General features: G+C 48.8%; 1 protein-coding gene across 1 annotated transcript in view; it reads left to right on the forward strand.

The window, feature by feature from the left end:
- Positions 1-15,466, forward strand: part of SPATA22 (spermatogenesis associated 22) — a 1,280,753-nt gene that overhangs the window by 292,501 nt on the left and 972,786 nt on the right. The window contains exon 2 of the mRNA XM_085646915.1: positions 4,338-4,383. Within this exon, the coding sequence (XP_085503041.1) occupies positions 4,341-4,383 (43 nt within the window). The 5' untranslated portion in view covers positions 4,338-4,340. The remainder of the gene's footprint in view (positions 1-4,337; positions 4,384-15,466) is intronic.

The following is a 15,466-nucleotide window of genomic DNA, read 5'->3' on the forward strand; positions in this document are numbered from 1 at the left end:
TGGGTAAAATTACCCAGTGAGAGCCACGCAAGTCACACACCCCTGGCCTCCCCTAGTAGTCTAGTTTTCAAAAATATGCTGGTTTGATGCTAGGTTTCCCTAGGCGTTGGCTGAAATAGAGCCCAAAATAAATTCACAGCTACCCACTTAGCAAAAAAAGGGTCAGATTTATTTATTTATTTATTTATTTATGTAGCTTATAAAGCGCACAGCTACCCCCGGAGGGGTGTCCCGGCGCTAGAACCTGAGTCTTAGAGGGGAAAGAAGGCACAACAGGGGAAGTGGCATGATAAATCAGAGTCTGGAAAAGAGCCAGGTTTTGAGTCTGGCCCGAAAGATAGATTCGGAAGGGCAGAATCTGAGATCGACTGGCAGGGAGTTCCATAGTTTTGCAGCAATGACACTGAATCCTCTGCCACCCATTCTGGATAGTCTAAAGCGGGGAGAGATCAGAAGGCGTAGGTCATTGGATCTCAGAGATCTGATGGACCGGGATATTGAAACTCGTTTTTTTAGGTAGTTTGGTCCGCGATCATTAATGGCTCGATGAGTCAGAGTGAGGATCTTAAACTGAATACGGCTGGCCACAGGTAGCCAGTGCAGTTCCTTACGATATGCGGCAACTGACTGACGATAAGAAATATTGCCAATCAGCCTCGCCGCCGCATTCTGGACAATCTGCAGCCGGTCAATCAGGTATTGGGGAGCTCCGGCATAGAGGCTATTAGCATAGTCCAGGTGGGACGTGATGAGAGCGTGGGTAACTGTCCGGCGGGAATCCAAAGGGAGGTAGGGGAGGATTTTCCTGATCATGCGTAGCTTCAGGAAGCAGGCAGAGGTCACTTTTTGAATCTGAGTCTTACATGATAGGGAGTCATTGAAATGGAAGCCCAGGTTACGGGCCGAATGGACGGGAAAGGGAGCGGGATCGAGTGCCGTGGGCCACCACCAGGAGGAGGGGATGGAATTTTTCTGGTTAAAAAACAGCACCTCTGTTTTGTCTGCGTTGAGTCTTAGATGGTTTTCAGACATCCAATCACTGATGTTGTTAAGGCACCTGCGGAAGTTAGAGAACGCGGAGTCAGAGTGGCCTCTAAAGGAGAACACAAGCTGAGTATCATCAGCATAAGAGACCACCCTGACTCCGTAGGACTCCACCACGCCGGCCAGAGGGGCAAGATATATGTTGAAAAACAGAGGGCTGAGGGCCGAGCCCTGTGGCACACCGCAAGATAAGGGTTTTTCCTCCGATCTGAAAGGTCGCAACAGCACCCTTTGACTTCTTCCAGAGAGGAAGGACTCGATCCAACTGATGGCAGTGCCGCCAATGCCCATAAGCCGTAGTCGGTCAAGGAGGATGGAGTGGGATACCGTATCGAATGCCGCGGACAGGTCGAGGAGGACCAACATGGCCTCCTCGCCTCTGTCCACGCACTCCCGAATGGTCTCCGAGACCTCCAGCAGAGCCGTCTCCGTACTGTGTCCCGCCCGAAATCCAGATTGCGAGTCGTGCAGTAGTAAGTTGTTCTCCAAGTACTCCGAGAGTTGCAACTGCACGGCTTTTTCCAAAACCTTAGCAGGTTTGGGGAGGAGGGAAATAGGGCGGTAGTTGGAGAAAACAGTGGGATCGGCATCTGCCTTTTTTAGAATTGGGATCACCAAAGCTTCCTTCCAGGTGGTAGGGAAAAAGCCATGGTGCAGAGAGGCATTCCAGACGGAGAGGAAAGGGTCGGCTAGCAGGGAGGCCAGATCACCCATAATTTTGGCCGGAACGGGGTCAGAGGGTGCACCAGACTTGCAATGAATGAGTAGTCTGATAGCATCCTCCTGGGCAAGTTTATCGAAGGCAAGGAGGGACGGAGAGGTAGGGGGATCGGTAGAGGGAGGCCGAGGCATTGGCCCTTTAGGGAAGGAAACGCAGAGTCTATCGATCTTATCGAGGAAAAAGTCCGAGAGTCCTTCACATAGTTTCTGGCTAGCTAAGACCTGAGTGGTCCTGGCCGGAGGGGTAATGAAATCTTTAACGATGGAGAAGAGAGTTTTTGAAGAGTTTTTGGCTTTGGAAATTTGGAGCGAGAAGTGATCTTTCATGGCTGTTTTTTTATGTTTGAGAAATTTTTTCAAGGCCGTCTTATAGGCAAGCTTAGCTTCAAGATCGTAATTTAGTCTCCACTTCCGTTCGAGTGCTTTACAGCTACTTTTTTCCTCGCGGAGGGAGGTGGAGAACCATGTGGAAAAATTTTATGTAGCCAGCTGCATTTTCCTGATGCGGGCACTAGGCCTACCTACACAAGTGAGATACCATTTTTATTGCGAAACTTGGGGGAATGCTGGGTGGATGGCAGTTTGTAACACCCAGCAGATTCCAGAACAAATATGTTTTTTAGATCTGGTGAGAGCCAGGCAAGTCACCCCAACACGGATTCCCCCAGGTGTCTAGATTTCAACAATTGCAGGTTTGCTAAGTTTCCAAAGGTGCCGCCAGAACTTGAGGCCCAAAATTCACTGCTACCCACTTCGCAAACAAAATGTTAAATATTGAGTGGAAAAATGAGATGTGTCCATTTTGTATTTTGGTCTGTTTCCTGTTGCCGGCACTGGGCCTACCCACACAAGTGAGGTACCATTTAAAGAATGTGAAAACATACAATAGTAGAACACTTGTTATTACCAATTGTATTTCACTGCATTTGTGCCTATCAAATGTAAGCCAATGTGTAAGAAAGAAGACATTTTGAAAAATGCCCCCTTAATCGCATGCTAGTATCGGTGGCCACAAATTCAGAGGTGGACAAATAACCATTGCTCCCAAACTCCATATGCTGTGTCTATTTCAGAAATACATAGGTTTCCTAGATACCCATTTTTCAATCTACATATTTCACCAAATGAATTGGTCTATACTCGATACACAATAAAACACTGTTGTGCTGTGCAGCTCAGCTACTGGCTCTGGGTACTTCAGGTTCTTGGAGAATACTAATACAACACATCTCAACCAGAAGGGTCTAGCAAACATAATGTGTATTGCCTTTGTAAATCAGCCACTCTGACAAAATGTTACAGATGAAATCGTTGTCACAAATGGCTGTTTTTCCTACTCATTCTCAATATTTCTTTATGTCAATAGAAAGTTTCTTTGGGAAAACCTTGAGGGATCTACACATGTCACTCCTTGCTAAATTCAGAATGTAGTCTACTTTTCAGAAATCTATAACTCTTGTAGATCAACCATGGGTTTCACACTGGTTTCCACCACAAACTGGAAGTAGATTTAACACACCAAAAATAAGAAAAGTGGGCTTCCTGTTTGAAAAATGCCAAAACTGTGATAAGAAATTCTTTTTTTTTTATTCAGCTACATTTTTAAAAGCTAGGTAGAAGATGAATTTAGCACAGCAAACCTTTTGTTGATGCCGTTTTAGGGAAAAAAAGGACACTTTTTTGCAGAGCACTTTTTTCCTATTTTTCCCAAAATCTCAAAATGTAACTGTAGTTTGGCCATTTTCCCAATCCCCCTCCTCAGTAATCCACAAACCCTCAGGATACTGGAAAAAAGAGTGCCAATTTAGCTTGGATCCCTTATGTGGAAAAAAGTTTATGGAGTCCTAAGCACAATCCGCTCCGAATAGCCAAAAAAGGGCTCAGCACTAGGGAAGAGAAATCCCAGCATTTACGGGGTTTAAGCATGGCAAAACAAAACACGCATTGACAAAACCAAAAGGCTGGCAGCCAACGACAGACGGATTGGATTTGCCAGTGCTTGGTGCCTTTGAGAATGCTGTGTAGCCTAAGGAAATGCTTTAAATCCTAATTAATGTCCAATGTGCTTGCTGTTTTCTGTTATTGTGCTGCATAAGAAAATTATTCTGATCACCTTAAAGGCCGTTTTACTAGTTGTACAACATACACTGATTTAACAGGAATTACTATGATTTGGAAACGTAAGTTCGTGACTTGACCCTATAATCATACTTTCGTCAAGGATTACCACAATGGCTGATGCCATATTGTTTCACCTGTTCTTCAATATCACTCCGTAGTGAAGATATACCAATGAAAAGTCTACAAAGTTGTGATTAGTCAGCACTTGTTAAAACGAGGAAGTTTTGTATGATATGGCAATAGCATTAAAATATTTTCCCAATACCTCAAAAACATCATTTGGTGGACATGATCGCGTCTTCCAACAATAAGTGTACCTTCTCCTTTTCAAACTAACTGTGCATTCGATTTTTATTTGCAGACTATAGCATAATATTTAAGTTTTGCTAAAACTATGTCGTTAATATTAATTGATTATTCAATGTATATTAATGTATATTGCTTGCTTTTAGAAAATGAAGAGGAATTTCACCGATAGTTTTACACGAACTAATGCAGGTATTTAAATATTTAATGCCTCATTGAATCCACCACATTCGTAATGTTAAGATGAAAAAGAAGTTTCATAATATGATATTACATCGTTTTAAAATGTAATTATTCATATACAATTGCAATTGTCTAATAGTATAGACGTTATTGCCAAATGTTACATAGGCTTACTAATTGTTCATATGTGATGTAATATTTTAAGTGTTATTATGATATTTAGATGTGATGTTTTGAGTACATTAATTCAAAAGGGTGGCTTGGGCCCTCATTATAAGTCGCCTGTAACTCCAATTGGTGACATTAACAGGAGATACAGGCCCTATTGGAATTACAAGACCTTTGGTAATTTCACAGATCATTTGCAGTTCACCCAGATATAGTAGCAGCTAAAAGCAGTCTAAATAGCCAGATAAAACTCTGGGGAGAAATGAGTACTGGTGGAATAGGGTGCAATATTCCCAATTCTAAAGGTAGTTCCTTATTTCTGAGGGAACCCTAAAGGCACAACTTTAAAAATGTGGTTAACCCTAACCCCCCTCCACCTCCCCAATGAGTTACAAGTGCCCCATGTATCAGAAATGATGCAGCTTTGGACATAAGTAGAGCAAGCAGATCTGGAACTAAGAGGAGGAAAAATAGAGGTGTATCTTTGGTGAGATGATGTTGTGCCTCATACAGTGCCACCACACTTCCCTTTGGCCAAGGACATTCACCTCATGTGCTTGCTCCTGGCAGTGAAGGTAGCATTTTATACTACCTCTCCCTCGATTCCAGAGTCCAGTCAAGTCTGGATTGACGATTGGATGAAACTCCTGGGTGGTGCAGGATCTACTGCCTTCCTTCTTGCTTCTTCTCTTTTGTTGCAGTTGCCCTTACCATGGCAGATGGTTTACATGGCTTAGTCAGTGGTGTGACCTATTTCTCTGTGTCACAATTGCCTGCTGGGAGAAGAAAATATTTAATTGTTGCATTGTGTGGGAATGTTTTCTTGTGCTCGTTGGTAGTCAGGGTTTACTGGGCCCAGACTGTTTTAATCAGAGTGGTTTATCACTTTTGTCTAGGGCCATAATCTTCCTGTTGCACCCAAAACTGATCACTAAGTACATCCCTTTAAGATTTGGCTCTCGGAGTAGCGAACTCAGGCAGTCCAAGCCTTACTTAGGAGGGTAGTGTGGGGTTAGAGGCTCAGCACTCAACAGAAATCAGGTGACAACCCCTTCTTTAGTTTATAGAAAAAGAAATGTGCTTTTTTTTGACAGAGACTACTAGCCGCAGATTCCTCAATTTTTGAATATTCCCCAGATGTCAGATTGGATTGGGAATCTTTTGAGCAGTACTTCTGCGTGCTGGTAGGTGGCATTGTCCAGCTGCACAATGATGCCGTACTGCTATGGGAGTGACTTTTTGTGCCTAGACAGGTGTCGCTCATGTGTGCTGACTACAGTTCCTTTCTTTCTGCACCACAAGACATGGATTCTGGGCTATCTCTTGTCTGTTTGAGTCGCTTACAAGAATCAGAATTGTTTTTCAGTGTGAAAGGGGTATGTCACCTCCCAAAATAACAGGGTTAAAGCCCTGTAACGACTGTCACAAACAAATATCTGTAAGAGTCCTCACCACATTTGCCTGGGTTCATGCTACAACTCTATGGCCATTGATGAACCCTTAGTCCATACAAGATGACGAGGCGAAACTCTACATCTTCAAACACTGGTTTATTCCGCTACTTGACCGGTGCAAGTTGAAAGTTTGGTCCCATTTGAGATTCTGAAGTCACAGGAGTCGTTCCAGGGTTCAGTTTTCCTCTCAATCCAATTCATTGGGTAAGTGAAAGAAAAAACACAAGAGATCGAAATGGGATTCAGCCCCTTCCTGTCACTCACAATATCTCTAGAAGGTGCAGGGTGGCACCATACATCTCGATCATGCTTCCGAAGTCATTCGACTTTTGAGCTGCAACTTGTTCCAGCACAACCTGAGTTTCCAGGGCCATCTGCCACGCCTAAACAGATCAAAGAGTTCTCTGTGGCCATGTTAACGCTGTACGGATCCTTGCAGACTCCTTCTGGTGTGCCTGTATGTGAGAGGCTGGCCTGGTATATGCTGTCCACTAATGTAAGTTGGCATCTTGCACCAGTCCACACAAACCTTATGGTGATTTAGGAGGTCTCAGACAACCTTGGAAAGCTATCCATGTGGTAGCTGTCGAGCCTTCATGCTTCGTCTTGAAGGAGTGTAAAGCAGCTTGTTTTACTGGAATGCAATAGTATAGATTAAATGAGAGGTAACTACACAAGGTATTTATGAAAATATATATGTATTATATAATACTATCTGAAAGAGACACGTTAGTGATAGATTCCTTACCTTAGAATATCCCCAGGCATCAGACTGGATCCAGAAAGTTTTCGCCAGCAGTGCCCTTGCGCGTCGGAAGGCGTCGTCGTACAACTCTGCATGCGTCATTGGCGTCGTAGTTGCCAAGATGACGTCGCTGGAGCTACTAAGACGTGCCCACGTGCACTGACGTTTGTTCTTTCTTTTTCCGCGCCAGCAAGCGCAGATCCGGAGAGAGCGGTACCCCCAGTCATTTTTTGACTGAATCTTTTGCGACTTTTGTCTTGGTGTTTTGACTACTTACGCTCCAGGTGCATAGGGATGCCAGGTTTGTCTTGCGCGGCCTGTCGCCGCACGATGTCGGTGACGGATCTGCACCGTGAGTGTTTCTACTGCCTGGGGCGCGACCACGACTCCGAGTCTTGCGCCCACTGCCGGACCATGGCTCCAAAATCTTTGCAGGAGCGGTCCCGAAAGTGGCTAGAGGCCCGGGAGTCGGCTCTGCGCCGTTCCAGGTTCTGGTCCCCTGGGAGGTAGGTCGGGGGACCAAATGCGGAGCCATCACCACCATTCGAAGTCTTCGCACTCGGAGTTACGTAAGGCGAAGCACAAGAAGTCGAAGAAGCACTGTCGCTCTTCCCCTTTCCCTTGAGGCTGAGGGTGCAGTTGGCGCCGCCCCTGCAGCTCCGGCGGAGCCTCCGCAGTTGCCGATGTCGTACCCGCCCTTTCTGGGTCCATCGGCGACTCCGGCCCAGCTGCAGGAGTTCCTGTCAGCATGGCACGTGTCTTCGGACCGTCCGGCCCCGCCGGTGCACCTTCGGGCCCCGTGGGCCCTACTGGGGGTCCTCGTTCTTCGACGTCGCCGGCTCCGGCCCCGACGTCGTCGACGACTTCGGTCTCGATGCCGAGAGACACCCATGGATCCACGTGTGGATCTCCGTCCATGTTGTTTGGCCCAGTACGACCTCCATCGACATTGATGGTGCCGCTACCGGCGTCGGCCGACGCCGTCCCTGGCCTCCTCCCCGACGTGGAGACGGCGCCGCAGGGGTGTCGATCGACGCCGATTCTGACGCCATTTGGGAATTTCTTTCCCTTTCTTCATCCACCTCCTCCTGTTCCACCTGTTCGGCAGGCTGTGGAGGACTCGGAGGGGTCTGAGGACCCTCTCGCAGCACAATGGAAGTTCGACCCGGATTGGGATGAGGATCTGGGGGATGCCGGTGACCAGGACTATGCTCCTGAACCTGGCACACTGTCCCATTCTACCGTGGCTATGGAGGAGGGTGGTTCCTACTCTGTGGTGTTGCGTAGGGTGGCCGAGGCTCTCCACCTCGAGCTTCCTACTGTGGCCACCAGGACTAACCTCCTGACAGAGGTGCTTCGGCCGGCGTCTTCTTCTATGGAGCCGCTGCTGCCCTTTAATGATACACTCTTGGACGTTCTTTTGGGCACCTGGTCCAGGCCCAACACAGCGGCTCCTGTGGATAAGAACGTGGCCCGACGCCATCGCCCGGTACCGGGCGACCCCGTTTTCCTCTCCCAACACCCTACCCCTGAGAGCTTGGTTGTCCAAGCCTCTGCGTCCCCAAGCGCATTCTCTTCAGCACCACCGGATAGAGAATCCAAGAAACTGGAGCAGTTTGAGACGAAGTTTTTTCTTCTGCCAGTTCAGGGCTGCAGTCTGTGAACACCGTATGTCTCTTGGGCCATTCGTTATTCCCATTCTGTGTGGGATACTGTTGCCCAAGTGCTGCCTCAGTGTCCTGTGGAGGCTCGGACAGTACTCTCCCAAGCTATTGCTGAGGGGAGAGACGCAGCCAAGTTCACGATCCGCAGGGCGATTTCCACAACAGTGGCGCTACGCCGCCATGCCTGGCTGAGAACGACTGGCTTTTCTTGGGATGTCCAGAACACATTGATGGACATCCCCTTTGATGGCACTCGCCTGTTTGGCGATAAGGCGGATTGCGCGTTGGGGCGTTTTGAGGACTCGCGGGCTACAGCCAAGTCCTTAGGCCTTTCGGCTACACGCACTCCTTCCACTTCTGCTTTTCGTGGTCAAGGAAGGGGCGCCCAAGCACGTTAGTTTCAGAGCTACAGGCCTGCGCAGCAACAGTCTCAGCGCAGCCGCGGGACCCGCAGAGGCGGGTCGCGGGGACAGAGTGCGGGTCAGTCCACCACCCCCCCTTGCTGCCACTGCCTCCAAACCTTCCTAGTCTGGTGTTTCAGGCCCATCAGATGCCAGTGGGTGGCAGGATTCGCCATCACCTCCACCACTGGCGCACCATCACATCGGACAGGGGGGTTCTACAAATTGTCCAAAGGGGTTACTCCCTCCCCTTCGAGACAACTCCTCCTAGCCATGCCACCACAGTATCACCGCATGTCGGGATCACTTGGTACTTCTCCAGCAGGAAGTTACGGTCCTCTTGGCCAAGGGGACCATCGAGTGCGTTCCAATTCCAGAAATAGGTCGGTGTTGTTACTCCCACTACTTCTTGGTTCCAAATAAGGACAAAGGCCTGCGTCTCATCTTCATCTTGGACCTTCGGAACGTCAATCGCTTCCTCCGGAAGTAGAAGTTCAAGATGCTCACACTTGCGCAGGTCTTGTCTGCCCTCGACCCGCAAGACTGGATGGTAGCGTTGGACCTGCAGGACGCATATTTTCATATCCCCACCCTGCCGGCCAACCAGCATTATCTGCGATTCACAGTAGGGCCGGAGCATTTTCAGTTCACCATGCTCCCCTTTGGCCTTACCAGCGCTCCTCGGGTGTTCACCAAAGTGATGTCGGTGGTCGCAGCTCATCTGCGCAGATCAGGGGTTTCAGTCATCCCCTATCTAGACGACTGGTTGTTGAAGGTGGGCTCGCCCAAAACAGTAGTCTCCCACCTCCAGACTACAGCCGACCTCCTGCATTTGCTGGGGTTCTCCATCAACGTGCCGAAGTCGCACCTGATTCCCTCTCAGAAGCTCCTCTTTATCGGAGCGGTTCTGGACACGGTGCAGTTTCGGGTTTATCCTCCCGAACAGCGAATCCGGGACATTCGGGCTATGATTCCGATATTTCAGCCCTTGTCCTGGGTTTCAGTCAGGGCGAACTTGAGGCTGCTGGGCCTCATGGCCTCCTGCATCCTGCTAACCAACCATGCCAGATGGCATATGTGGGCTCTGCAGTGGGACCTGAAGTTTCAGTGGGCGCAGCATCAGGGGAACCTGTCCGACTACGTCCAGATCTCGGAGGGCACTGCACAACAATTGCAGTGGTGGCACACAAATCAGCACTGGGTCAGCAGCAGATCCCTCTCCCTTCCCCAACCGGAGCACACAGTGGTGACGGATGCGTCCCTCCTGGGATGGGGTGGACACATGAGAGAGGCGGAGATCAGAGGGCTCCATATCAATCTTCTGGAGCTTCGGGCGATCCTTCTTGCACTGAAAGCATTCCTTCCCTCTGTCAAGGGGAGGGTGGTGCAGGTGTTCACAGACAACACCACTGCCATGTGGTATTGCAACAAACAACGCGCCTCTGGACATGGCTGGACCGTCAAGGCATTTCCTTGACGGTTCAAAACTTGGCAGGTTCTTTGAACACCAGGGCGGACGAACTCAGCTGCCGGTGCCTGATGGATCACAAATGGCGTCTTCACTCGGAGGTGACGCAAGGTCTCTTTCAACAGTGGGGAGAGCCTTGGTTAGATCTATTCGCCGCCGAAGAGAAAGCGCAATGTCATCACTTCTGCGCGTTGGAGTTTCCAAGGCTGCACTCGCTCGGCGACGCTTTTCGTCACGAGTGGAGCTGCGGTCTATTGTACTCCTTTCTGCCTATAACACTTCTACCCAGAGTGCTGAAGAAGATCAGACGCGACCGGGCCCAAGTCATTCTTGTGGCCCCGGACTGGGCTCGAATAGATTCCCCGATCCGACTGCCTTTTCGGGAGAATCTTCTGTCGCAATTACAGGGGACTGTCCTCCACCTGAACCTGTCCATCCTCCACCTACATACTTGGAGATTGAGCGGCGACAGTTGATTCAGTTTGACTTGTCTCCTGAAGTCTGTGATGTCATTCTGGCAGCCAGGCGTCCCTCCACTAAATCAGTATACGCCTTCAGGTGGCATGGTGCACAGCAAAGGCTGTGGATCCCCTGTCTGTCCCTCTTTCAGAGGTCCTTTTGTTCCTTCTTTCTCTGGCCCCGCAGGGCTCTGCTCTGGGCACTATTAAGGACTTTCTGCCATTTCGGCTTTTCTCAGGCTTCCTGATCAGCCCTCTCTTTTCAAGTCCCCAATTGTAAATAGGTTTCTTAACGGCATTACACACCTTTTCCCTCCTATTCCGTTTGTGATGCCACAGTGTGACTTGAATCTGGTTCTTACTTATCTCATGTGTGCTCCTTTCGAGCCTCTTCACAACTGTCCTCTTTGTCTCTTGACCTTGAAGACTGCCTTCCTGGTTGCCATCACCTCCGCTAGGCGCATGAGTGAGCTCCAGGCTCTTTCCTGTAAACCTCCTTTTCTGTTGGTTTATCCGGACAAGGTTGTGCTTCGCACTCATCCTTCCTTCTTGCCAAAGGTTGTCACTGCCTTCCACATTGGACAAACTATCACCTTGCCCACTTTCTTTCCGCCCCTGCACCCTTCCAGACAGGAAGAGAGGCTCCACCGTCTGGACCCAAAATGTGCGCTTTCATTTTATGTGAATCGCACACAACAGTTCCGGGTGGATGACCAGCTCTTTGTTGGCTACGTAGGTGCCAAAAAAGACTGGGCTGTACACAAGAGGACTATCTCCCGCTGGGTCGTCTTGTCTATCAAAGCCTGTTATTCTCTGGCTAAAAAGGAACCCCCGGTGGGGTTGCGCGCCCATTCTACCAGGGCGACAGCAGCTACTACTGCATTGGGACGTGGTGCCCCCCTGCAAGACATCTGTCAGGCAGCCACATGGGCCTCGCTGCACACTTTTACTAAGTATTATTGCCTTGACAGTCAAGTCCGGAGAGACGGCTTCTTTGGCCGTTCTGTTCTCCGTGACTTTCTGGTGTGATATTGGTTCGCAGACCCACCACCGGTGTTGGTATTGCTGGGGTATCTATTCTAAGGTAAGGAATCTATCACTAACGTGTCTCTTTCAGATGCACAAGTTACTTACTTGTGTAATGATATATCTGTAAGAGACATTAGTTAGTGATAGGTTCCTTACCGCCCCACCCATCCTCCCCGTTCTGCGAACTGATTTCCAGGGTTAAAGTCATCCCTTTCAGGGCCTAGTTTCAGTGCACCAGTGGTCAGTATCTTGCATGACTGCGTTCCTGGCGTGGAAAGTCATGTACAGAACTAACGTCAGCGCGTGTGGGCGCGGCTAAGTAGCTCCAGCGACGTCATCCCGGCGACTACAACGCCAACGATGTATGCGGAGTCGTACGATGAAGCCTACCGACGGTCAAGGGTACTGCTGACAAAAACTTTCCGGATCCAGTCTGACTCCTGGGGATATTCTAAGGTAAGGAATCCATCACTAACTAATGTCTCTTACAGATATATTGTTACACAAGTAAGTAACTTGTGCCTCTAGTACGTTCCAGTATCGCCTACATGCAGATATACACAAAGCACATATTATTATAGCAAAGAAATCACAGTAAATAGCACTAATACTAACCCCAGTCGGAGACCGCAGGGAAGGCAAATCCCTGCACACTCTGCAGCAGAGCGGAGTTAGCCAGCCCCCGCCTCCACCCCATATTAAGAAGTAAGTTAACAATAATTAAAAATAAACTTAAAACCACTTACCTCTTTACTGCGGCGTCCCCGGACTACCCTCTTCCTCGCCGTACCGGTAATGCTTAAGAAAACTGCGCATGCATGCACGCCCGTGCATGCGAGAAATGCGCATGTGCGGGCACGCGCACATGCACAGTTTTCTTAAGCATTACCAGTACGGCGAGGAAGAGGAGGAGGGCAGCCCGGGGACACCGCAGTAAAAAGGTAAGTGTTTTTAAGTTTATTTTTAATTACTGTTAACTTACTTCTTAATGGGGGGTGTAGGTGGGCAGCGTAGCGGAGCTCCACGGAGTTCTGTGGAAATGTGGATTTTCCTGGTCAGTTATGTCCCCTATCTTGGACCCCAACGGTTCTATGTGCATGTCACAAGTACATGTATGTTCCCTCCAGTTCCAGTTATGAAGACGCAAATACATGTGCGTCTACCGTCAACATGTCCTCTGTCAGATCCGCCATGAATATGTCGGATATTCCATTCCTAAATATGAAAGGCCACCGGCTTAATATGGTTCACTTATGCCATTTTTACAGTCCAGGCAAGTAGGCCCTGATTCTGCCATCGAAACTCCTTTTGCCTTCAGCCTCTGAAAACTCCAGTCTGAGCCTGCATCTGTGACCATGAACTCTGTCTCATTCTCTGCGCGGCCCACGAAGCCTGACATCAGCCTATTCTCTGCCAAGAGCTGTATTTCACCTTCGAATTATCTGCTTCCCCCTCAGCCGATGCATTCCTGCCTAGTAGCTTAAGTAAACATTCCTCCAGTTACCAAGCGAAAGTCCCGGTTTCTCTGCCCTCATGCAAGTAATTCATAGCCCTGTCACCATGGAATATTCTCATCCTCTCGCATTCAGTGTAGACACTTAGACGCTTGTACACACACGCACAGTCAGTATAGAATAGATTCTGTCCGAGAGTCCTTCTTTATGGATAACATAGTTCTTTAAACATAGGATGTTAGATATGATTTGGGATTAGGTTGATCTGACCCCCAGACTTTTCGTCTCCACATGTAGAGCTAATGTCAAGTTCCCTTCACCCCCTAGTTACACGTCAATTACACGTCATGCTGCTGCGCGCGCATCTATGTCAAGTATTATCTTATAGATCCACCTATGCATGATATCATAACCAATCATGTGTCTTTTTACTCCTTGTAAACACCCATTTTCGGTTACGCAGGTACCACGTCAAGTTCCTTATCAATTATTACGCCTACTGTATTTGCTTCATTATAACGTATGTACTATAAAAGTTACTTCTTGTCAATAAAAGTATGTACTTCACTTCCTGAACCCCGTGGTGATGGAACTTGAAGCATCCGATTATAATCGATTACTGGAATAAAGCCCATTCAGAAACTCTAATATCACGGATTCTGCCTCTCATTTTACTGAGCTATTTTATTATGATTATGTATCAAATTCAGTCCCGGTAAAGGAATTTTTATTTACCACAGTTCCACGGATTTTGTTTGCAACTCCGTGGACCTCCGCGTAGCCCCGCTATGCCCACTATGCCCTGGGTTAACTAATACACAGTGGGCCCCAGGGGTGACCAAACCATATACTAAAAAAGTGGTATAAGAACCACAACTTGAGTAAGGACAATGTCAAGAGGACGTACAATTGTTGGGACACCAAGGAACCACCCAAGGTGAGTAGATAGGGACCCCACAGAGTGCATGTGAGAACACGACCGCGTGCTCCGTACAAGTCTATGAGAAAGTTGCGGTTGGAATTCTTAAGTTTAGGGACCCTTCCCAGTGGACTACGAAGAAACCCTGTGGAACACAGAAGGTTGGAGAGCCACCCCACCTGTGGATACCAAAGTACCCAAGTTACCTAACCCAGGGAAGTCTGGTACATAGGTGTGAAGTGGCATTGGAAACCACCATTGAACCCAATGGAGTACTGCTGGAAGGGAGAAAAGTGTCCGTTGGAAACCAAACGTGGATTCTGGTCGAAGAGTACCTGAAAGTAGAAGGGACAGAGTCTGGGTCACTTTAGAGTAACTAGGAGCTCGGTAGATGAATGCCCACCGATGTCGGATGCTTTAGGATGATTGATGAGAACCTAGACTCTGTAGCCGCGGGGAGCAGGCAACGTCGAAGATGATCAGGTGCCAAATACGAGCTGTCCCACGGAGGATGTCAAGTGTTGAGGGGTCGGTGTCCTGCGTGAGCACCAAAAAGCGTTGGCAAAAGCAACCCACACAGGAAATCAAGGGAGTGTATGGTTCGGACCAGCAAGGGCCAGGAGACTCACACCACACTGGGGAGTCAGGGCAGCCTCCAAACAATCAGGGGAGCCCAAGGAAAGCAAAGTATCCTTCGATTGGACCCACAGGCCGGAGGCACAGGAGCGGCAAGAGGACCTTGAGCAGCTTCACAAAACAGGCCACGGAGCACTCATGTGAGGTGGTTGAAGATCTTTGCAGGAGAAGTTGTCAGAGGTTGGGGCTATTGGAGCCCAATGCACTTGTCACAGAATTGCCAACAAGCACATGCACTTGCAAAAGTACGCAGTGCACAGGGGTTCGGGTATTGCAGCCCCCACTAGGGATTCTGGCCTCTAACTGAGTGAGAGGGCAGCTCAGGCCTCGAGGGACGTAGGAACCCACCTTCTCTGTTGCTGGACCCTTCGGAGTCCATCGGAGCTTGGTATCAGCAGACCAGTCAGCAGTGTTGCGGTACCTGCGAATGCAGGGGAGTGACTCCTTCACTCCAAGGGAGCTTTATCTTCGGATGTCTTGGATGCTCCAAAGGTCCTATGCGGAATCTGTATGGTGCACAGGCACAGACGATGCAGCAGACTGAGAGGGAGACGAAATCAGGCCCAAACGAAGTCCAGCGAAGTCCAAAGTGCCCAGACGGTGGAAGTGCAGTGGTTTCAGTTTTGAATCTTGTCCATGATGAATCTAAGGTCCTACAACAAGGTAAGCCCTTAAGTACCCACAGGAGAGGGTTGG

This window comes from Triturus cristatus, chromosome 3_2, assembly GCF_964204655.1.
Source record: "Triturus cristatus chromosome 3_2, aTriCri1.1, whole genome shotgun sequence".
Taxonomy (NCBI): Eukaryota; Metazoa; Chordata; class Amphibia; order Caudata; family Salamandridae; genus Triturus; species Triturus cristatus.